This window comes from Centroberyx gerrardi, chromosome 12, assembly GCF_048128805.1.
Source record: "Centroberyx gerrardi isolate f3 chromosome 12, fCenGer3.hap1.cur.20231027, whole genome shotgun sequence".
Lineage (NCBI taxonomy): Eukaryota > Metazoa > Chordata > Actinopteri > Beryciformes > Berycidae > Centroberyx > Centroberyx gerrardi.
In genome coordinates this window covers 14,365,630-14,388,047 of record NC_136008.1, presented here as the reverse complement: position 1 = coordinate 14,388,047, position 22,418 = coordinate 14,365,630, and the positions used below count along the sequence as shown (strand labels likewise).

Genomic DNA, 22,418 nt, shown 5'->3' with positions numbered 1-22,418 from the left:
GCCCTACTGATGTCTACAAGATCCTAGAAGTGCTTGAGATACTTAATTGGCTATTTGACAAGGAAGACTGTTCCTCTGGAGTAATCTTGTAATTAGACATAACAAGAAATTCCATCATAAAACGTGTCTGTAATCAAGGCTGTCTCCTGCCGCCTGTGTAGTTAAGCAGCGGATTCATGTCAAGTTAGATTTCCGCCATCTTTGAGCCAGGCTGAGTGGTTTTCAGAACTCCTAGTAGCTTCAAAGTGCGTCCTGTTCCAACACCGAAACAACATGACTGCAGCCATACATTAGGGTCCTCAATGTCCATTTTTTCCTTACACACTCAGTGAGTTTCCCCTTTCTGACTCCATCTCTGACAGTCAATTGTTTGGGTTACAGACATAAAACAGACCATAAAACAAGGTGTTTTGGCAACATTTATTTCACAGTGTAAAAAATAAAGTGACTTATTGCTCACAAAGAAGGAATGTCAAGAAAAACAGTATTGATTAAACACATTCTTTAAACCTTTGTCTTAAACATTGTTCAATTTAATCGCTCAAAGTTCATCGGCTCAATGAAATCAAGCAGTTACTCTTGAAAAACAACATGAGTTTTGTAGAAAAATAAAGGTCCCAGAACCAGGCTTCAGTGAAAGTGTCCACATAAAAATGGTGTTCCGCAAGACTGCCATGGAAGGTATCATTTTCCCTTCCTCAAAAGGTTCCCCTCAAGATACGTTTCATCTGCTTCACACTTATGCAGGTGAGAAGTACGTTTGCCCCCAGGTAGACCTGACCATGCAGCCTCTGAGCCAGTGCAGCAAGCTTGTGTGATTTAAACCGAACCACTGCCTCACCAATACCATTGCCATCATTGTCATGCAACAAGGAGATGTTATCCTCCCTCACTTTATATTTGCAGAAAAAGTCTTTCACTTCAGTTTTCTGCACGTCTGCTGGCATGTTTCTGATATATAAGCATGTTTGACCGGGTAGGTTCAGGTTCATGCTTGGTCTCTTTCTCTTTGGTTTCTTCATTGCATTTGTCCTTGAATTCAGACACTGCTGAACACGCCTGGCGTAGGCACTGGCAATCATGGCCTTCATCCTCTCCCTGGTGATTGATGAGACCTCAATGGCGTCAGAGCCTACATGGCAACCAGTGAGATTCATAGCATAGCCATAATCCTCAGCCTGGTCAAAAATGACAAATGCTGTTTCTGTTCTGTTGCCTTCCTCATCAAGAAGATGTATTACCTTGTTGTGTGGAATCGTTGGACATCCAAACAATTCCTTTATTTCAGTCTTTGTTATATTTTTTGGTAGATTACTAACCATGACATTGTACTCATTAGTTGGTGACAAGCCAGTTGTGGAGGTACAGTCAGATCTAGGCTTCTTTTGTGGCTTTAAGAGCAAATGGTCCTTAGGACGCCTCTTGGTTGGCACTGTGAAAGTGGCTTTTCGTTTGTGTAATCCCGTTGCCTCAAGAGGGCCTTGGTTGGGTTTCATTGGATCACAAAAGGGCCTTGTTTTGTGTTCATTTTGTGTCTCTGTAGGCACTGGTACGTCAGCCATTGTCAAATCATTACAGCTTTCACATTCTTGTACGGCACTAGTCCACATTTTCTCAGAAGCTCCACGGACCTCCACGCAGAAGGAGCCCAGCAGCTGATTGTTGAAGCGAAGAGCATCACACCCATCCTGGTAGTCTGCAAACTTCACAAGGCAGCCGCGACTAAGCCCCAACTTCACATTCACTATGGCTTCCTGAACTAACAGCCCTTTGAAGAAATGGCAGATTTCCTCTTTTGTAACTGATGCTGGAAGACCAAACAATCTGACGTAGCCTGGTCTTGACTTGAGAGCTTCCTCCGGTGGCCTGAACTCATCAGCCACAACAGTTGTGCCATCAGCCTGGGAAAACTCTGTTGGCTGTTGTGCTGTTTGCTGGTATGACTGGAAACCTTGAAGGACAGTGACAAGCCCTGCAAGCAGAAGAGCAGTCTCAGGATCGGGTGAAGGTGCATTCGAGGGTGACGGATCTGCAGCTGAAGGTGGCTGAGGCGTCTTGACAGGAAGCTGCGGTGCAGAGGGTTTGTTCTTCTTTAACTTTGACGTTAATTTTTGCTCCAGCTCTTCCATGCTGCTTATGTGCAGAGTAACCTTTGATCCTTTGAGGAAGCTTCCAGTGTAACGCATAGCAAGCTGGCCATCTTTTTCAGTGGTGAATGCAATGAACGCTTCTCTTAGATTTCCTCCTATGATAAACACTCCCCCATCAGGAATGAAAAGGCAATCAAAGAATCTCCGTATGTCTTCAGCACCTGCCTTCACATCTAGACCTTGTAATCGCAGGACTATGGTCATTTTGTCATACTAGGCCAAAACGCATCTGAAAATGGAGAAGAGAATGGGTAACATGAAGAGAAAAATGTCCCACAACAGCAGTCATCTGTTCTTCCTTTATCACACGATGTGTTGTAATGCGCGGAAAACCCCTCGTGCGTCATACTAGGGTTGAGGGGAAAGAGTGATGTGAAAAGTTGGAGGAAATGTACAGGTAAGCTCCTCTATCATCATTAAACATGCCCAAAATTAATTACTCACCACAGCGATTAAACATATATATATATATTTCCGTGCGTTTTTTGGTTTGTTTTCGTTATTTTTGCTGTTTGTAGGCTGTCCTGTTACGCGCCAGACCTTGCATGTTGTGATTTTCCTTTTCCCCGTCTTCTTTTTCTTCTTCGTCCTTGGCTTTTAAAGGCAGTTGGCAGCCAACGTTAAGATGTATTACCGCCACCTACTGGACTAGAGACAAGAAAGGGATAAACCATCTGCGCAAAACCACTATACAAAGTTCTTATTCGATTATTAAACATTTCTGGTGCATCCTTATCTCTGTCCCTCCTGACTAAAACGGGTCTAAAATTTAAAATAATCCTGCTGAACCAGCAGCCAATGTGGATGTCTTGGTATCACAGCTGTTGGATCAAGTACCAGCCCTTCCAATCCCATCTCCTTACCTCTTCATCTCCTGTTCGGCTAAAACTCCTATTTAGTGGCTTGGCCTCTCTCGCTGTGCTGCACGCGGGAAGGATAAAGCGCGCCGAGTCGGGGGATTGGACGTAACGTCATCATGCTGGAAGGAATTGTGGGTAACTAACAGGAAGGGTGATGTTGTTTACCATGGCGACGGGGACGCTAACGTTACTTGTTAGAAGCTACAGACTGACTCTAATGTTATTTCTTTTAATAGAATTCGATTCGCTTCGCTGCCAGCAGTTTATTATCCCGTATCAGGCTATTTCAGACTGTGGCGTGGAAAAGTTTTTCGACATCTCAAGTCTGTCTTGTGTTACGTGCGGCCCAAATCAACGGGCGAGTAAAACAGGTCGGTCATCATCACATCGCCAAGTTAACGTTAGCTAACGGTAGCTGATTCGCTACAATGCCAACAGTTTTTCTAAGACAAGCTAACGTTAACTGTAAGGTAGCCAGCCATGCATGCAGCAATGAAACGATAATGAGCTGGGTAGTTGCAAATAGCTAAGATCAATTCAAGATCGATTCAGTAGCTAGCTAACGTTAGGATTTGGGGCCAGTTGTTACATAAACTTGGTTTAAGACTAGTCTAAGCCTTAGACTGGGGCCAGTTGCATAAAGATAGACCTGGTCTTAGACTTAAATGTGACTTTAAGTCAAACTTGCTATAGACATTTATATTTACCTGTTTCTACTACTTGTGGGTTGTTGTAGATCTCTAATGGGTTGTTTCTGTCTCTAAAGACTCGCTCTCTTCTTCAGACTCTTCCCAGAAACCAAAGATTTGGCATCTTGTATGAAACAGTTTATTTAAACGTCCCACTCTGACAGTTAGGCCGACTCGTTGCCATAACAAAATTCTAATAAACTCAAGATTAGCCGGGGGGAAGGTGGCGAACATTCCTACCTCAAAATAAGTCAGTTGTAATATTTAAGTAACAGACAGTCTTAATTAGACTAGTCCAACCTGAGAATCTAAGACCAGTCTAAGGCTTAGACTAGTCTTAAACTAGCTTTATGCAACTGGCCCCTGGTCTTACATTGTCTGGTTAGACTAGTTTAATTAAGACCTTATATTGCATAAATATAAGATTGACTTATTTTAGGTAGGAAAGTTCCCTCCCCCCATAAGCTGGAGTTAAGAACTTTGTTGCTTTGGCAACAAGTAGGCCTAACTGTCAAGAGTGGAAGTTTAAATTCTGTTGCTATTTCATATTATTACAAGCTATTTTTTACAAGAAGGCAAATCTTTGTTTTTTGTAAAGAGCCATAATAAGGGAGCAAGGCAGAGACAAAGACAACCCATTAGAGATCTACAACAATGAAGAAGTAGTGGAGCGACTGTGATTTTCCTATCCATCCAGCCATCCTTATGCTTAAATCTGACTTGAAGTCAGACTAGGTCTATCTTTATGCCACTGGCTCTTGGTTACCATGAAATTAATATGTTAAGTCCGAAGTATGCTTGATGGCAGAGTGAAAATTATCTTTATAGGTATAATAGGCCACGCGGTTAGTTGATTAACTCACAGCTTGGAACTCAATATTTCAGCTAACCATACAGCCGTTTGTGTGCATACCAACCTTGTACTGTTTTCCCTCCCTTTGCAGGACTGAGCTGTGATTGCCAAACCGGGTACCGTGTTCTCACCACTAATGGAGCGTCCAGTACTTGCCAGCAATGTCCCGCCGACAAGTCTGTATGTACAGTGTACAGTTTCTGTGCTGTTTACCTCATGTCACAGATATTGCATGTCACACTCCCTACACAATCCACTCCAGTAATCTGCAATGACGTCTTGTTGACACGCTGTCTGTCTTCTATACAGGCAGTAACAGAAGATGGGTTTGGATGTATTCGCTGTCCAAGCAGTCTGAGTGATGGCGGGACGTGCCAATGCCCACAAGCGGCTGTTCTGGGTAAGTCACTAATGAGAGGACTAATTTTATGAACTGTGCTGATAACAAACACAATCATTAATGTTGAAAGTGCTAGCTGCAAATATAGCATCACAAGGCAATGACATAGACTTATTTTATGCATAAATGCCCAAATATGAGCTGGGGTTTTTTGTAATTTTTTTTTTTTTCAGTGGAGAGGGATGTCCAGGGAAACCTTCTAGATGAAGCCAGGTGTGAGCTGTGTAATGGAGGTGACCCTGCCCTCTCAGTACCTAACAGCAGCGGAGACAGGTATCAACACCATACAACAGAGACAGTGATCTTACATCGCACACATCACACTCGTTGACATATTTCTGTTCACAATCACATTTAAGTGCTTAAGTGACTTTACTCTCCTGGAACAACAAATAAATGAAAATATTTAGTTGTCTGGCTCTCAGTGGAACTGCAATTGAAGATGGAATGGCCAATTGGAGAGCACACAGGTTTAGCAATGTACATGAAAATGATGGGGATATCTACTTAAGACTAATATAAAATACCTGTGTACCACAACTACTCATTGTTATTTCTTAGAGCACTTGCTGGTTATTGTTCCACCTCCCGTATCTCTTTTACGTCTTCCCTGTCTTCCTTCCTCCGTTCCTCCCATTAGGCTGCACTAGTTTGGAACAGTATGCTCATGAACCTCTTTGTTGTGAGGGCCAACCTGAACTGTAATGAAAAGAGAAACACAAACATCTGAGCGCCTAGACACAGTTTTCTCTGACTAATGGTTTATGCCAGCCCACGCTCTTAGCACCACTGGAACGGTGTTGTCAAACAAGAGAAACAGAGTGTGAAGAGTGGGATAAGTAAGCTACATGTGCACCGACTTGAGTCCGAGCTTTCTTTGTGTATGCAAGGTAGATGGAATAGACCGTGATATTCTCTTTCAGGTGTGAGAGATGTCAGGCGTCCTTCGTTAACACCTCCCTTTCCTGTGTGTGTGGCTCTACTAATGTCCTGGTGAGTTCAGCCGGCCCTCTACCTTCAGTACCTTCTCAAACATATCATACATACCTGAGTCAATAACAGGCAAACTGCTCAGAGAATTCATCTGTTATTAACAGTTGATATGAATTTTCTCAGGCGGGAGGACTATGTTTCCCTCCAAACAGTCTCCCCTCCAATGTGAACCCCAATGTCAACTTTGCTCAGTTGGTGAGTCTCTCTCTCTCTCTCTCTCTCTCTCTCTCTCTCTCTCTCTCTCTCTCTCTCTCTCTCTCTCTCTCTCTCTCTCTCTCTCTCTCTCTCTCTCTCTCTCTCTCTCTCTCTGCTTTCTCTGTTTTGTTACTCAGAACTGTATTTTCTGATTTTTGTTTTCTATTGTGTTTACCCCCGCAGGCTCTCCCAGTCCAGTCTGCGTGGTTCCTCAAAAACCTGTACTCCTCATCAGCAGCCTGCCTCGTAAATCCACTATCTCTTTGTCTCTCTCTGAGTTTCTCTATGTGTGCTTCAGCTGCTGTGTGTAAACAAGTTGTGTGTTTTACAGGTCTTCTCCAACCTGACAGCGTGCCAGGCTCTAGGGAACATGTGTGTGATGAACATGCACTCCTTCAGCAGCGTGGCCAACGATGCCTGCGGTCTCTTCAACTCCATCTTCAGATCCACGGCTGCTTTGGGCTCGACGCAAGACATTTCCTACTGGTAATCATCACCGTTATGGCAGCCCTGACGTGGACTTATTACTAAAAAAAAAAGATTGTTTGATTACATGGTTAAATGTAACAGGGCTTCATTCTCCTATAATTTAGTTTCACCCAAAGTAAGCTGCAATGAATATGTCCTTTGTTTGCTCGGTCCTCAGGAGGGCCAATCTGCCGTGGCTTTACTATGGGGACCAGCCAGGTCTGGCCAGTCGAGTGCTGCAGACTGATCCGCTACCCACTGGGTTCAGTTTCAAAGGAAGTAGCAAGGTAAATAGTGAACCATAATCCTCTTCCACAACTGGGTCAGCAAATAATCTTCAACAAACAAAGAACTCCAACCTTATCAGTGATTTAAGGACGCAATAGAAGAATAACCATAATAAAAACAGTACTCTATTTATTAATTTAATAAAAACTGAAACTGAGTAGTAAACCTGCCACGGTACAGAAAATGTAAAGTGTTTTGATGTGTGTGTCGTTTTTGTGTTTCTCAGAACACTGACATTAAGCTGCTCGCTGCTGTCTATAACGCCAGAGGAGAGTTCCTGAGATGGGAAAACATAGGAGGAGGAAATCTCCAGGTAAGATGCTGAATGAATCGTCATAAACTGGACGCTTCTTCTCAATACACAGGATTAGTTGAATTTATGGTGAAATGTTCATACAAACACATGGTTCATCTGGATACTTTAATGCTAGAGCCAATTGACAAGTGTCACTGACCTCCTCTCTTTTCCGCGTTAACGTCACAAAGTTTTCAATTCTTACTATTTTACAGTCTGTTGATAGCAGAGACAGACAAATATATAACAAAAGTAGAAATATATTGATTTTTACATGTGGTTCACCAGTAATCTAAATGATGTAGGTTGGCTGGTAATCTTTCAGTGGAAAAATTGTGTCTTTGTGTGTGTCTTTGCTAACACTGTAATGGCTGTGACAGCCACAAGGTGGTGGCACCCGCTGTTCACACAAGTCCAGTGATCCTTTCATGTGTTGTAATTACTCCAAAACATCTTATCCTCCTCTCACCCTCTGTTTTAGCTTTGTCCTGATACTGCCACCAGACAGAGGGCAGCCTTCTCATTTGGAACCGCTTACCAAGAGACAGTAAGTGTCTCTTATTTTATTTTCTCAGACATTTTTGTTGTTTGTTTGTTTGTTTTCCATTGTGCAGTTGTGTTACATGCTGTGTGTGTGTGTGTGTGTGTGTGTGTAGTGTGATCTCTCTGTAGCAGAGTTGTTGAGTGCATACCCCGAGCCGTTATTCTATGACATCTTTGTGGACCTTGGTGGAGGAGAGAACAGAAGACTTCTTCCGCTCCCCACACTAGTCCTCAACCAACAGTACAATGGACGGTTCATCAACCAAGGTGGGACTTTATTTCTGTGCATGTGTGTGTGTGCTTGTGTGTGTGTGTGTGTGTGTGTGTGTAAATTTTACTCAAATCATTTTAATCAAATGGATTTTGTCTTTGTACAGAGAACATGAAGAACTGGTATCTGTCTCGTCGTGTGTTCCTGGTTGACACGCTGAGTGGAAGGGAGAAGAGCCTGAGCTCTCCGCCTAAAGTCATCCGCGTTGCCAGCAGCATCAAAATAAGGTGGGTTGCAAACGCACGCACAACCTTAAAAAAATATTCAAATGAGAGCCGCGTTTTGTAACTGGTTCGTGAAGACGTGATGTCTATTTGCCTACGTGTGTGCGTTCGTTAGGTTCCAGCTGGTGGCAGGAACCCAGAAGGGACAGGTATTCCCCCCTCTGATGTCTGTGTCCTACAGAGATGTTCTCATCACGGACAGCAACACACAAGTCGTTTCTGTGAGTCAGTCTCATCCCCCCACACACACACACCTTCAGCTCATATTTTCTATCTCAAAAATGGCGTTAAAGTTGCAATAACATGATGACGCCAGACTTTATTGGTTTAATCTAGATGATCAGCACACATCAAAAACTGGGTTTTGTCTCTGGTCTTAGTAGACTCTGTAAAGAATCTCTTTTGAAGAAATATATATAAAAAAAACTGGAAAACTCTCTTTTTAGCTGGCTTATGCCTTTAACCCATTTATCTATTTCCAGGTGTCTTTTGCTGTGGAGTATGAGATGGATCAGAATGAGGCTCGCATGAAGACAGATGTGAGTAGAAAAGTCACTTATGAAGGAAATGTTGTAATCCTAATTGGTTAAATATGATTATTACATGAGAAAGAGAAGTACTTGTGGATGATTGGTAATTTTGAGCGTCCATGATGGAACAGACAGAGATGTGATAACTGTGGCTGTGAGTATATTTGTGTGTGCATAGACTGCTCTAGGTGTGATGGGTGGTCTGGCAGTACTCTACTCCCTGCTGAAGACAGTCAGCTGGAAGAGGAGGATCGCCTCTCCGCTCATTGACATGGAGGTAGAACAGTTGCAGCTGGTTCTTGAAAATGTCAAAATTCAAACCACTTCAATCCTTACATGTGTGTAAAACATTAAAGCGATGTAAGTCTGTCTCCCTTGTCATCTTCCCCTCTCTCTCTCTCTCTCTCTCTCTCTCTCTCTCTCTCTCTCCCTCCTTCAGACCATGCTGAAGTTCCTGTTGTTCTACGCTGGAGATCTGGCCAATGTTTTCTTCGTCATCACTGTGGGAACAGGACTGTATTGGCTTATCTTTTACAAGGTGCGCTTCATTTGCTTTAACCATAACGATTGCTTTCATAACCATAACGGTTGCTTCCTTTGAGCCTCTTTTCCTTCAGTTTCTTTTCAAACCAAGGCTGGGTGGGTGTTTTGTTAACTTGCACTTTTCTTTTGTTAATTTATTTTTTTCTCTCTGCACTCTTCAGACGTTGGAGGCAAGTCTTTTTCCTGACCTTTCCTATCCATTCCTCCCTGACCTTCTTTACCCCAACATTTTTCATGAAATCATAGGTGTATGTGCGATTATTATTGGCTGCTGCCATGACTTATTGGTGTATGTGTGTGTTTAGGCCCAACAATTTGTGTCTGTGCTGTTACCATTGCCTGCTCAGGAGGAGCAATTCGTCACGTACATTGGTTGTGCCTTCGCTCTCAAGGTGAGATGACATCATCGACATAAGACACACACACTGAATTGATGTGGAATGGTTGGCATTGGGTTTGAAAGCTATGCGGTATGTATGTATCAGGTATATTGTGGACAACATATTGTTTGTATATTATCTGTATCCAGGCGGTCCAGTTCCTCCACAAGCTGATCCTGCAGTTGTCAGTTGATGTGTTCTTGATTGACTGGGAGAGACCGCGAAGCAAAGCCAGCAGGACTGTCCAAGGTACAGACATGTTTACCCCTTTCTCACAAACTCAGACCTTTAGTCACTCACATTCTTGATTCGGAGCTTATATTTTGCATTCATAGGATTAAGTAATCACCCAGCTATGTGAAGTCCATTTACCATATCCATTGTTGTTATCAGCCTCTGGCGAGCCGAAACGTGACCCCTCCCCAGTCAGCATCTGGAGGACCTACTTTGTGGCCAATGAGTGGAATGAGATCCAGACCATCCGCAAGATCAGTCCAACCTTCCAGATCATGGCTGTGCTCTTCCTCCTTGAAGTACATCAACAACACACTCTTCCTGCTTTCCTTTTATACCTTTGGTCTCTCCCTTTTCTCATTCCTATCTCTCATTCCTATTAATGTCCCTGTTTAATGTCACCCTGTGTTGTCTAGGTGGTGGGCTTCTCCAGTCTGGCCCTGAGGGACCCCTGGTCAACATTAAAGCGCTCCCCTCTGGTGTACACCCCTCCCTACAGCCTGACGCTGCGGTACGGTCTGGCAGCCACACTCTGGCTCTGTATCGGACTTCTACAGGTAAAACTACCAAGAGCTGTAGTCTTTATTGTCTGACTGCTGACAAAAGCACCTCCCTGTCGGCTCTCACCTCTACCAGTCTGTTTAAAGAAATGTGGGGATACATAAATGTGTTTTTTAAAAGCTAATTATTTGTCTTTACAGGTGATATTCTTCACTGTGGTCCATGAGCGCTTTGTGGAGGACAAAATCCGTCAGTTTGTGGATCTTTGCTCCATCAGTAATGTGAGTAGCACTGTGTAGACTAGGATGCCCCGATAACGTTTTTTGACGCCGATCGTCTATGAGCCATATCTGCCGATACCGATCGGCCATAGATAGTTTTTTTGTTTTGTTATAGCAGCTGGTATAGCAGTATTATAGGTCAGTTTCCATTTTACATACATTTCATCCATCAAATTGAGTCCTGGTTAAAACGTATCCACATTTTCTTTTTTTCTACCTCAATATTTACTTGATCATTATGTAAACAAAACCATGTGCGTTCTAGGTAGCGCAACATGATTTAGTGAGATAACCCAAGCACAAGACTCAGACTGTTGCCACTTGCCTGTGTTGTTGAGTCGAGTTAAATAAATGGAGACACCCTCCGAAGATATATATCCGTTTCAGTCTTTGTTTTTGTATAAGTGAATGTTCTTAAGAGAGAGAGAAATGAGACTTTTCAGTTGCCTCTCCGCTGTTAGGGTCTCGACCGTCGTCCAGTACGACGCGGACAGCATGCAGAGTGCAGAGCATTATGTAAACAAACGCACATGGCATGCGATGAATTGATGCATTAAATAAGCAGAGAATTAAATGAGGGGAAGTAGCAGGCGTGACGGACTGTGACGTTACTGGTTGTCCAGGAAGATTTGTGTTTTTAATTAACATGTAGCCTAAAGAAATATGAATTCAAGAAGTTCAAGAAGAGAAATGGCTCACGTGTTTTGCGTCATCGACCGGTTTTTGCAATCGGCGACTATAAAGCATTATCGGAATTCTCCGATCTCATATTTATACTGAATATCGGCCGATTCCGATTGCTGGCCGATCGATCGCGGCATCCCTAGTGTAGTAACTATTCATCTGTTTACTTGAATGCATTTGATCTGTATACCTGCGTGTTTCTGTGTAGGTTTCCGTGCTCCTGCTATCCCACCGCTGTTTTGGCTACTACATCCATGGGCGCTCGGTACATGGCCACGCCGACACTAACATGGAGGAAATGAACTCCAACTTGAAGAGAGAAGCTGTGCGTACAGTGACAGACTACAGACTAACATGTTTGCTACATTATTGCTGTTCCACTATATATCCACCCTCTCTCTGTCTCTGCCTGTCTTCCTTTCTCTCTCTGTCTCAAGGAGTCCCTGTGCGGTCAGAGAGGGCTGCTTCCGAACACAGACACCCAGACCTTCCAGATCTCTATAACCAACCGTCTCCGGCTGCAGTATGATAGGATACGGGAGCCGCTCAGCAGGGTGTGTGCTCGTCTCCCTTAACATGCGTAAACTGTGATGTAACCTCTTCAAACAAAGCGAAAAACGATTCCGCGTTTTTAACGTTTCATTCTCTTGTGTGCTGCAGAGGAATGGGCCGTCGCGGTTGGTGGACGCATCCTTGGCCAACCCGTTTGAGCAGAGCACCAGAGCCTACAACACCATGAACCGCTTCCTGGGATCACTTATAGACCATGTTAGTACAAATACATATATGTAAACACACACATACATGCACACTGAACTCAGCAGAGAAATTGATGTGACTGAATATGAATTAGTTCTTGAAAGGAAGAGTGAATGTGTGTGAGTTGTTTGCATTGTCCTAGATGCATTTGATACCGACTAGCTTTCTTCACTCTCATGTTGTGTTTTCTTAACCTCAGGCCCACCGCGACATGGACTATATAGTGAAGGACAAGCTGCTGTTTGAGAGGGTCTTAGGCATGGAGTTCCTTGAGCCCAACGACAAAAGCATCTTCTACAATGGTAATGATCTCTGTCCCACACACAGATTTGTGTGTGTGTGTGTGTGTCTGTGTTTGTTTATGTGTGTACATGTGCGTAATGTCTGTTTGCCTTTCTCACTGTAGACGAGGCCCACTCCTTCAGTGACGTGCTGTTTTATGGAAATGAGGCCACACTGCTGATCTTTGACACTTTGTTCTTCTGTGTCGTCGACCTCGGATCGCAGAGCTTTGTCCTTGCAGCTGTGCTTACGTACATACAGCAAATGGTCAGTAATTTGTGCGTGTGTATGTGGTCATCACCGTTTTTTTTTATTATTTACTCATGTATAATAAAAAAATGTTTCATTCATTACAGGTATTTCGCTTGATCCGCAACGCTATCGGAAGGAGAAACCTTGCCAACAAGACTTTGGTAGATGAGCGATTTCTGATATAAAATTCCCTGCTGAGTAATTGATAATGCCAATGTTGCATAGCGGTGTGTGTCAAGAATATGTTAATTGTTTACAGCTTGTGTGGCTATTTTTTTTTTTTTTTTTACTTTTTATACTTTTTTTTTTTTTTTCACACAGTATTTTTCACTACTGGTTCAATGATGTAAATATTATAATTCCATTTTTGTACAGTATTTGATGTTTTTATTGATTAAAACTGTATGTTTGATATGAAGACAGTTTTGTTTCATGATATTTGCCATGGTGTGCTTTTTCATGTTGGAGATAGAGATTAGGCTTAGGCAGGTTTTCATATCAGGTCAGGAGTTCAAAGAACAAGCATACACACAAGAACAAGGACAGTTACATGAACTCAAACAAAAAGTTGTGCTCAGAACATACCCCCACCCCCACCCTTTTTTTTAACAATATTTTAGAACCTGTGCCAAGGACACCACTGACTGGCCCGTAGTGATCACTTATCACTGGTATGATTTAAATTGTTTTACTCAACATGGAAAAACAGACACATTGTGGGAGACATTGTTTTGTTTTGTTTTGTATTGGATATCGATCTTAGCAATCAGAGCTATAAAATTAAATGTTATTAGATATTAAGGTTCAGTAAATCACTTTGAATTGTTAATTCTTGAATACAAAAAGTGAATTTCAATCAAATATTTTCTAATGTAATATGGGTCTCCTGTAAAGTTAAATGAGCCTGGGTTCAAGACGTTTGGTCACATTCATTTCCATCTCACATTACAGGCAATATGAGGTTCAGTGTGGTATTTGTTAAATATCAGCGCAGGTTTAAACAAGTATTTAATGTCTACTTGCCTGTGTAATTAATTGGATTTGCATTTACAACGCTCAGTATGCTGTAAAAGCACAGACCGTGAGGGTAAAACCTGTAAAGGCTCTTTACATTTAAGTGGCTAATTTGACGTCATCGCGGCTGTCAGAGCTAAGCCAATCAGCGCTCACTTTGCGCCCCGGCGCTCATGAATGATGCAGGACAGAGGGCTTGGTATTCAGCTATGAACTTCAATAACCACTTCGGATCTGTCGGATAAGGTGAGTGTGTGTGTGTGTGTGAGTGACTTTTCCTTTGCATTTACAATGTTTGCGTGCAAATAAGAAATTATACGGATTTGCAGCTGGTGCGATCATTTCTTATATGAGCAAACATAATTCGGCTTGATGATAGTTGGTGGGTGTAACGTTGACGTTACTAGCTAGCATAATTTTGTCTGCTCTGCTAGGTTGGCTGATTCGTGTCGTAGCTGCTAGACAGCCAACATTATTTCAAGTGGCGTATCGTGGCACCATGTGGTAGATGCTCAACTGTAAGGCAATGTTTTTTATGGTTCACGTCCAGCTAACTGATTTGAGGTTGTGTAGATAGCTTGCCAGCTAGGAGGCTAGTAATGTCAACAAACATGGCAACTTTTTTTTTGTAGCGCTGGGAAAGGCCCTGTGTGGTTTCTCTGACTCACACACAACTTGGGAGGATTTTAGCTGGCCAATACGGTCCAACCTTGCGGTGGCAGTTCAGTTTCTAATCCCGGTTCACTTTGTCTTGAACTAGATTTTTGTCTGAATAGTCATCACCCCAGCTGCTGCTGTGAGTAACGTTACATTGGCTGGAGGCTGTGTGCAGCTCCTCCGGCCTGACCGAAATGAGAATACATCCTGTCGAGCTGCAAATAGACTGAGCCTTTAATTATGTAATGAAGAGAGAGACAAGATGGAGAAACACCGTCAGTCAGGATCTAGTTCAATAGGGCATGGCCAGACAGGACATTTCATAAGATGCATAAGTCAGGGCCAGAATTCATACCAAAGCTATTAATAGTAGGGCATTCCACCGAGCTTGACCTGGAGAATAGTGCCAAGCTGCAGCTGAAGCCAGACACCAGTGCATGCTCTGTCAGTTGACCTGTCTCTAAGTTAGCACACTCTCCTGAAACTTCAAGTCAGCTGTAGCCAGTCACTGTCTTTGCATTTCTGAAATAAGGCAGTTTGACTCTCTATTATATCACCACCTTAAGCTATGACATGTCAGCACTGAAACACAATTATGATATCTTTGACGTTTCAGCATTGAATGCACAACCCTAACCTTGTGCAGGATGTTGCATGCAAGATAAGTAGACTAGAATTATCAGAGAAATGTTGCCAGATGGCATTTCAGCTACTTTTTTTGCAGTTACTTTTTTTTTTTTTTTTCCCCACACACACACACAAACACACACCCACCCCACCTCCTGACCTTCTCTCCTTTTCCTGTTCCTCATTCCTCCCATCCAGTGTCCAAAATAACCATTTTGGCTGACCTGCGAAGGGCTGGCAAACTTAAGAAAATGTGCCTGCCAGGAATAGTTTTTACTGGCCAAAATAGTTAATTTTTTCTTAGAATGTCACCTTACCCATTTTCAGTGGTTTTTGTGTACAGAATCAGATACTGTGTGAAACATTTAATAAACAGACAAGAGCACATTTAAAGTTTTAATTTTTAAAACTTGCTCATTCATTTATAAAGTGGATCTTTTTTGTCTTGCTCTTCATTTTCCCATTGGCTGCACACCTACCATATGTCACCACATGGGAATGACATTAAGTTTCATCTTACATTAGGCAAGTTAACCGTCCAGGCAGGAGGGGAAGTCTGTATAAGTTTAGACGCTAATGCTTTCTGCAGAGCCAGTGTAACAGGCAGCCAATCAACAGTCTGTTTGATACAGGTTTTTGCATTTTGCCTTTATTGGACAGAATGCAGTAGAGAGACAGGAAAGATTGGGAGAGAGGGGGATTACATGTGAAAGGTCCTGGGCTGGATTCAAACCCAGGATAGTTATATGGTACGCGCCTTAGACCACTGATCCACCAGGACACCCCGATGATACAGAGACATTGTTTTGCTTTGATTTTGATTTGCTCAAGGTCAGAGAGCATGTACGGTGGCCAGCAGGGACAAAGTTTAAAAACAGGGGAACACTGTATATAACCGAGGTATTCAAATGTTATTGTCTCAAAAAGTGACTGACCAGTGCAGAGGGCGACTCTTATTGATTTATCCACCAAACACACATTTTACCAGCATGCATCCATTCAGTGACATCCAGCTGAGAGTATTGTTGCTTTCTGAGTGCTGTGCCTCTGAGTTCTGTATGTCTGTGTCTCTCCAGTAGGTGTGTATACATCAGTGGTGCACTGTGTGCGTGTGTGTGTGTGCCTGAAGTGCACCATTGGCCATGCCTGTGACATCACAGCTGCTCCGGGGTTTGCCCCGTGCCAAGCTCTTGGCCTCCAGCCTGTTACCATGCCAACACCAGTCCCATGTAGGGCCCGTTTCTCACCCACCTGCCTCAAGACACCCGTCCCACGTTTGGCGGCACCACCTGCCCTCAAGAGGTTACCGGACCACCTCGGACCTCCGCAGCTACACCCTCACCCCTCCGCAGGTCAACTCCATTCTGAAAGCCAATGAGTACAGCTTCAAGGTTTGTGGGCTCACGCATTCATACAGAAAACACTTTTTGCCTTTCTGCCTCCAGTCCATCTCTACATTAAAGCTGTCATATTGCCATTTTTGTGTCTCATGGTTCTAGGTGCCAGAGTTTGATGGGAAGAATGTGTCATCAGTGATGGGTTTTGATAGTAACCAGCTGCCAGCCAATGCTCCCATAGAGGACCGTCGCAGTGCGGCCACTTGCCTGCAGACACGAGGAATGCTGCTGGGCGTGTTTGACGGTCACGCTGGCTGCGCCTGTGCCCAGGTAGAGCTCATTCATTTCAATCTAGTGCACTTGATTTAAATGTTAACTGGTCAGTCAATACAAAGGGTTCATGGTGTTAGTATTTCTCATCCAGTGGTAAACCTCTCTGCTCTGCCACTGGCCCACTCTCCTCCCTGTTGTTCTTTCTCTAACCTGCCAACTCAGAAGTGTGTGGTCATGGCAGCAGGTTGTTTGAATTACCAAGCAAATAGAAAAAGAGTGTTTCTTTCATTGTGGAAGCAACAGTACCGTTGGGGTTGAAAATGTTGAATCAATCCCAGCAATGTTTTGTAGCATTTGTTGGCCATTTCCAGTAATATATTGGCAAGATGGATGAATGGAGAGATTTAATACCCTCGTAAATTTCCACTCTGATTTTTGTTTTATGTTTTGCTGGCTGCATTTACAGAAAAGCTTTTATCGGTTGGTTATGAGAGCTTGTCTGTGAATCATTCAAACTTAAACATTTTAGATTCATTAATAGTCAACCAGCTATTTACTTTTTGGTGTTTTCTCAGTCATTTTGCAGATGTATATTCTGTCAATATTGTACATTTTATGGTAGTAAGTTACTTATATCTATGTAGAAGTGGTTATTTTCATTTTTGCTGGGCCAGTGAAAATATAGTAGGTCAAGTGGGGAAAAAAAATCTTAACTTTGAACCCTGCCCTACTTCCATCTGTAAATCTGATATTGTGAAAAACTAACAATGTACACTTGCGTACCTGCTCTGTAAAGTTTAGATTGGTAAACTACAAACATCTGGTAACCTGTAAGTCTGTCAATAGTCATCATAGCAGCAATTATTTCAAGCAAGTAGAAGTTCTGTAGAAGCTCCATTTCTTGTTATGTTCAACAGGTTTTATTTGTTACACTCTTAGCTATATCCTATTCCTTGCTGCTGCAGTGACCCAATTTCCCCCATTAGAATCATTAGTTTCATATCTAAAAATGAATGTTCCTCTCTCTTTCCAACCCTGTCTCTCCGCCAGGCGCTGAGTGAGAGGTTGTTTTACTACATAGCTGTGTCGCTGCTGCCTCACGACACCCTGTGCGACCTGGAGGCGGCGGTGGAGGCCGGCCGGGCGCTCAGCCCCATCCTGCAGTGGCACAAACACCCCAACGACTACTTCAGCAGGGAGGCTCAGAGCCTCTACTTCAACAGCCTCCGCACCTACTGGCAGGAGCTGATCGACCTCAACAGGTGAGGACAGGGAAACGCAGCAGAATATGCACAGAAAAGTCTAGCTCTGCTCTCCTTCTCTTCTCGCTCTCTGGCTTTCTGTCTCACTCTTGCATATTTTGCTCTGTCGCTCTGTTTTCAGCCCAGGCGAGATTCCAGACACCAAGGAGGCGCTGCTGAATGCCTTCAAGAGGCTGGACAACGACCTGTCCCTGGAGGCTCAGGTGGGGAAACTCCACTGTCTTTATAATCGAACACAGCTGGTTCTCCCAAAAGCATCCTATGTTTGTGAGGAACACATTAAGATACATGCTGAATATCACCTCTACTCCGTGGCAGTGGTGCGCACACACATGCGTGACCATCCAGATTTAAACTTTTATTGCTTTGAAGGGAGCTCAGGTCTCTTTCAAGGGAGCTCAGCTGCCAGTGCCTCTCTCTGTAATTTAAACCCAGCATGGACCGTATCGTGACTGGAGGCTGATGCTGTTTTTTCCTGTCTAGGTGGGAGACCCGAATGCTTTCCTGCACTACTGGGTTCTGAGAGTGGCCTTTTCTGGAGCAACAGCATGTGTGGCTCACATCGATGGATCAGACTTGTACGCATGATACATCCATACACATGCTTCTCTCTGTGTCTTTTCAATTGATACTTTATAAGTATCTTATATCTTATCTTATATATCTTATAGTAGCTATGTTATTTGAGTAAGAAAAAATGTGACCAAATGTGGAGAAACAGACACATTGTGTTATATCATTTATTTTTTTGGTGGATTATTGATTACTATGCATTCAGAGCTTTAAAATGTTATATTTTGTTTGGATTTTTTTTATTACTTATTGAATAAAAAAGTGCATTTTGACAGAACTGATGTTTTCTGATGGGTCTCCTGTAAAGTGAAATAAGCCTAGGTTCATACAGGGTTTTTTTGTGACAAGGAAAAATATTCTTAAGCATGTCTCTGCCTTGACTCTTCTCCTTTCTGTTCCTAAGGTATCTGGCCAACGCGGGGGATGGTCGGGCAGTGCTGGGGGTGCAGGAGGAGGACGGCTCATTCAGCGCTCACACACTCTCTAACGACCACAACGCCCAGAACGAGGATGAGGTGACTCGGATACGGAACGAGCACCCACCGTCAGAGAGGAAGACGGTCATACGACAGGTACGACATTAGTCTGTACCTTTTGCTTCGTTTGGTTGTTGTGACCATGGCACGGTTAGTGAATCCTCTCCTCTGTCTGTCTCCCTCTCTGTATGTCAGGAGCGGCTGCTTGGCCTCCTCATGCCGTTCCGTGCGTTTGGGGATGTAAAGTTCAAGTGGAGTATTGAGTTGCAGAAGCGTGTGTTGGAGTCGGGACCTGATCAGCTCCATGAAAATGAACATACAAAGTTTATCCCCCCCAACTACCACACACCCCCCTACCTGACTGCTGAGCCTGAGATTACACACCACAAACTGCGGCCACAAGACCGCTTCCTGGTGAGAGACGAGGCCGCAGCACAATTTATACAATTTGTCACCTATTATCCCTCATATACCTCTGTTACCAAAACACCAAGTGCTGTATGACATTTCATTCTAAAATGAGATTTCTACTACTTGGAAAAAAAGTCGCAAAATGAATGCTGTCATGAAAGTAAAGCACATTATGGGTTACTATGAAATTTCATTGTATGATCTTTGCTTTCAAAAGTATTGCTGTTTTTATTTATTTTATTTATTTATCATTTTATTCAAAAGTTATGTTTTAGAAGATTTTTTTTTTCTCCAAAATGTATACAGTATATAGTGTAAATTCAATTGATCTCACTTCAGGTATGATAATTCAATGATGGCCAAAAGGTATTTCTGTTACTTCAGTATCTGACAGAATGGTCATGTGTTTTCCGATGGCTACAACTCTCCACTGTCTGTCCCTGCAGGTGATCGGTTCTGACGGCCTCTGGGAGACCCTCCACAGACAGGAAGTGGTTCGTATTGTGGGGGAGTATTTAACGGGGGTGCACCAGCGCCAGCCCCTCACAGTCGGAGGCTACAGGGTCACCCTGGGACAGATGCAGGGGCTGCTGGAAGAGAGGAAGGCTCGCATGTCTTCGGCTTTCGAGGATCAGAACGCGGCGACCCACCTGATTCGCCACGCGGTGGGGAACAATGAATTTGGCACCGTGGACCACGAGAGGCTGTCCAAGATGCTGTCGCTGCCGGAGGAGCTGGCTCGCATGTACCGCGATGACATCACCATCATCATTACTCAGTTCAACCCTCATGTGATAGGAGCTCAGAGACAGGAAGAGCAGTCCTGAACCGGAGCTACAGATGAGCCGACAAAAGCCACACACACACACACACACACACACACAAATGCTCATTTCTTTAACTGTGTACATCTACCCATAAGCACACCTTCTGTGAACAGACATATATTGTAGATTGTATCTCTCCAACAATTGGAATTTGTTTTAATAATATTTATGTAAAGAATTTGTGTGTTTGTATGCAGTCCTGGAGAGATTCAGCTCCCAACATGAAGTTAAAGACTGGGTGGCAGTCTCTCGCTCTCTCTCTCTGTGTTCTGGACCATTTTCACACTCTTACTCAAGATATTTATGTCGCCAATATCCCTGTGTGACCGGTCCATACAGACTTCTCTGCGTTGCTGGGAATTATCAGTCGCGACTGACGGGACGCTGTGACAAACTTCTGTCTTCCGTGCCAAAAGATTCAGCCGCCTCGCCCTCTGAAAGGCTCGGTGGAGTTGAGTTTATGGGATTTCCGAAGGGGGTGAAGGACAGGACTTGACGGGGAAAGAGGCCTTGTGGGACACTGAACCGACCTCTTCAGAGATGGACTCTGTCTGTGCTGTCTGCTTGTGTTATTTGTACCGCTTTAGTGGGCAGCACCAGGCACTTTCCTTCTCACCTTCTAGGCTGCTTCTGCTTCTGAGGGATTGATGTTACAACGGAGGACTGTGCGTCTCGGTTTGCGTTTCTCTCCGTGTGTGTGTGTGTGTGTGGCTGTGAGAGATTCTTAGTATTTTCAAAGCACACTCTTCAGTTCTTACTTTTGTTTTGCATACATTTTTAACCAGGCAGGCATGAACCCCTGAAAGACTCACGCTACAGATGGAATGTTACCAACCTGGCTTTTCTAAGACTTTGCTTCAGAGAAAGATGTAATCGTGAAGTGAATTATGCCCTGTTTCCCACGCACAGTAGAGAGTCAAGGTCAATATGTCTGCCACAGCAAAAGACGGGAGTCCAGTGACAGGAATTGCAATTTTGCAAAACTGCGCTCACTCATGATTCTCTAAGCAGAGGCACTGATTGAAAACTAATACACAATCAGTCATAAAAACTCGCTACAGCTCTGGATCTTGGTAAATAATACTTCTGTTTTTGATAGAGTTAGTGGTTATTGTCCAGGGCTTGTAGGTTATAGGGTTAAAAGGGACGCGTGTTTTAACCTGTCAAGCATAAACCTGTCAGTGTTTCTGTGTTGCTTCTTTTGTCGTCCAAGATGCACGGGAAATACGTAAATTATTATTCTGTAAAGGTTATTATGGCTATATGCAGGGTGTGTATTTTATTTTATTGCAGGGAAACTGTATATTACCTTATATATTTTTTTATGGTGGGTCATTAGTAGCCTGGTTGACAGTTAGTTACTGGTTAGGATGTTATCGTTCATGACAGAAACATGAGATTGGCAACAGCAGAAGCAAGCTAGTCTCCTGACATCATCACCATTAAAACGCTAATCACAGGCTCCTGGCTGTGTGCTCTAGCTGTATTTATGCCCAAATGAGCGCAGAGAATGTATATCTGAAAGAAGCTGTCTGAATACTTGAAGGTTATTTATTCAGCTTTGGCAATATGTTACACATCTTTATCTACAGTTGTATGTATACGTTGTAACTTATGTGGGCTACGTTTTTGTATTTGGAATGATTTAATAAAACACCGAATACACGCCAGCCGGTAGTGTTGTGTGTTTGTGTGTTTGTGTATTTGTGTGCTTGAGTCTGCTGAGTCGTACAAAGCAGCTGAACCATCCCACTAACCTGCAGCCACCTGGAAGGTCGCTGTGGTGTCAGGTTGCAGTGTGAAGGTCAGTGACTCCTTGGTTTGGCATTATTCAGTATTCACTATTATTCACTTCAGTTGCTTCACTATTACATGTGACAGCGACACTATAAGCAATAGTAACACAGTGCTTTGATGTTGCACCTAGATAGTTATTTTGATGATCTCTTGGCAGGATAGTTAGATCCAGTTTAATGTATTGACAGGCAGTGTCACAGATCAGTATGGTGACATCACTATCAGAGGAACATTTACCGCCACTAGATGATGCTGTGGTACCAGACAGGCCAGCTGTCTGACAGGCGGGAACCGGACAGAGGCGTCACCGTGTTGCACTCATCCAGGTCTGGCAAAGTAGCACCATCTGGTGGACAGAGTGTATTTGTAGTCCATCTTTCTACACTGGTTATGCTGTAATTTGGCATAGAAATCTGATGTCTATTTAGTTTCAAAGCACAAAAGACAGAAAAAAGGATTTCAATAATTTTATTGATTTTATGTAAGTGT

The 22,418-nt window shown here is 43.3% G+C and overlaps 3 protein-coding genes across 5 annotated transcripts; 2 read left to right on the top strand and 1 right to left on the bottom strand.

Annotated features, from left to right (window-relative positions):
* Nucleotides 1-406: 406 nt before the first annotated feature.
* Nucleotides 407-2,759, bottom strand: rbm12ba (RNA binding motif protein 12Ba). The gene is made up of 2 exons (XM_071916828.2): nucleotides 2,595-2,759; nucleotides 407-2,379 (listed from the first exon to the last, which is right to left on the bottom strand). Exon 2 carries the CDS (start codon nucleotides 2,352-2,354, stop codon nucleotides 699-701), a length of 1,656 nt encoding a protein of 551 aa, XP_071772929.2. The 5' UTR covers nucleotides 2,355-2,379; nucleotides 2,595-2,759; the 3' UTR covers nucleotides 407-698.
* Nucleotides 2,760-3,176: 417 nt separating this feature from the next.
* tmem67 (transmembrane protein 67) lies at nucleotides 3,177-13,090 on the top strand. 2 transcript variants are annotated; one of them, XM_071916771.2, is made up of 28 exons: nucleotides 3,177-3,381; nucleotides 4,644-4,732; nucleotides 4,862-4,952; nucleotides 5,126-5,225; nucleotides 5,876-5,945; nucleotides 6,069-6,140; nucleotides 6,324-6,386; nucleotides 6,472-6,626; nucleotides 6,787-6,895; nucleotides 7,123-7,209; nucleotides 7,673-7,738; nucleotides 7,848-8,001; nucleotides 8,112-8,232; nucleotides 8,345-8,450; nucleotides 8,712-8,768; nucleotides 8,938-9,036; nucleotides 9,199-9,297; nucleotides 9,608-9,694; nucleotides 9,832-9,931; nucleotides 10,076-10,215; nucleotides 10,333-10,473; nucleotides 10,618-10,698; nucleotides 11,591-11,707; nucleotides 11,820-11,936; nucleotides 12,043-12,150; nucleotides 12,341-12,443; nucleotides 12,548-12,690; nucleotides 12,780-13,090. In XM_071916771.2, exons 1-28 carry the CDS (start codon nucleotides 3,177-3,179, stop codon nucleotides 12,858-12,860), a joined length of 2,961 nt encoding a protein of 986 aa, XP_071772872.2. In that variant the 3' UTR covers nucleotides 12,861-13,090. The 2 variants fall into 2 exon arrangements, with proteins under 2 accessions (XP_071772872.2, XP_071772873.2); XM_071916772.2 differs by having other exon boundaries at nucleotides 3,323-3,381; nucleotides 4,866-4,952.
* A 774-nt stretch (nucleotides 13,091-13,864) lies between these two features.
* pdp1 (pyruvate dehydrogenase phosphatase catalytic subunit 1) lies at nucleotides 13,865-20,939 on the top strand. 2 transcript variants are annotated; one of them, XM_071916774.2, is made up of 9 exons: nucleotides 13,865-13,935; nucleotides 16,050-16,364; nucleotides 16,473-16,640; nucleotides 17,634-17,845; nucleotides 17,967-18,048; nucleotides 18,329-18,423; nucleotides 18,822-18,990; nucleotides 19,090-19,308; nucleotides 19,752-20,939. In XM_071916774.2, exons 2-9 carry the CDS (start codon nucleotides 16,116-16,118, stop codon nucleotides 20,130-20,132), a joined length of 1,575 nt encoding a protein of 524 aa, XP_071772875.1. In that variant the 5' UTR covers nucleotides 13,865-13,935; nucleotides 16,050-16,115; the 3' UTR covers nucleotides 20,133-20,939. The 2 variants fall into 2 exon arrangements, with proteins under 2 accessions (XP_071772875.1, XP_071772874.1); XM_071916773.2 differs by having other exon boundaries at nucleotides 13,883-13,935; nucleotides 16,053-16,364.
* The last annotated feature ends 1,479 nt before the right edge of the window (nucleotides 20,940-22,418 follow it).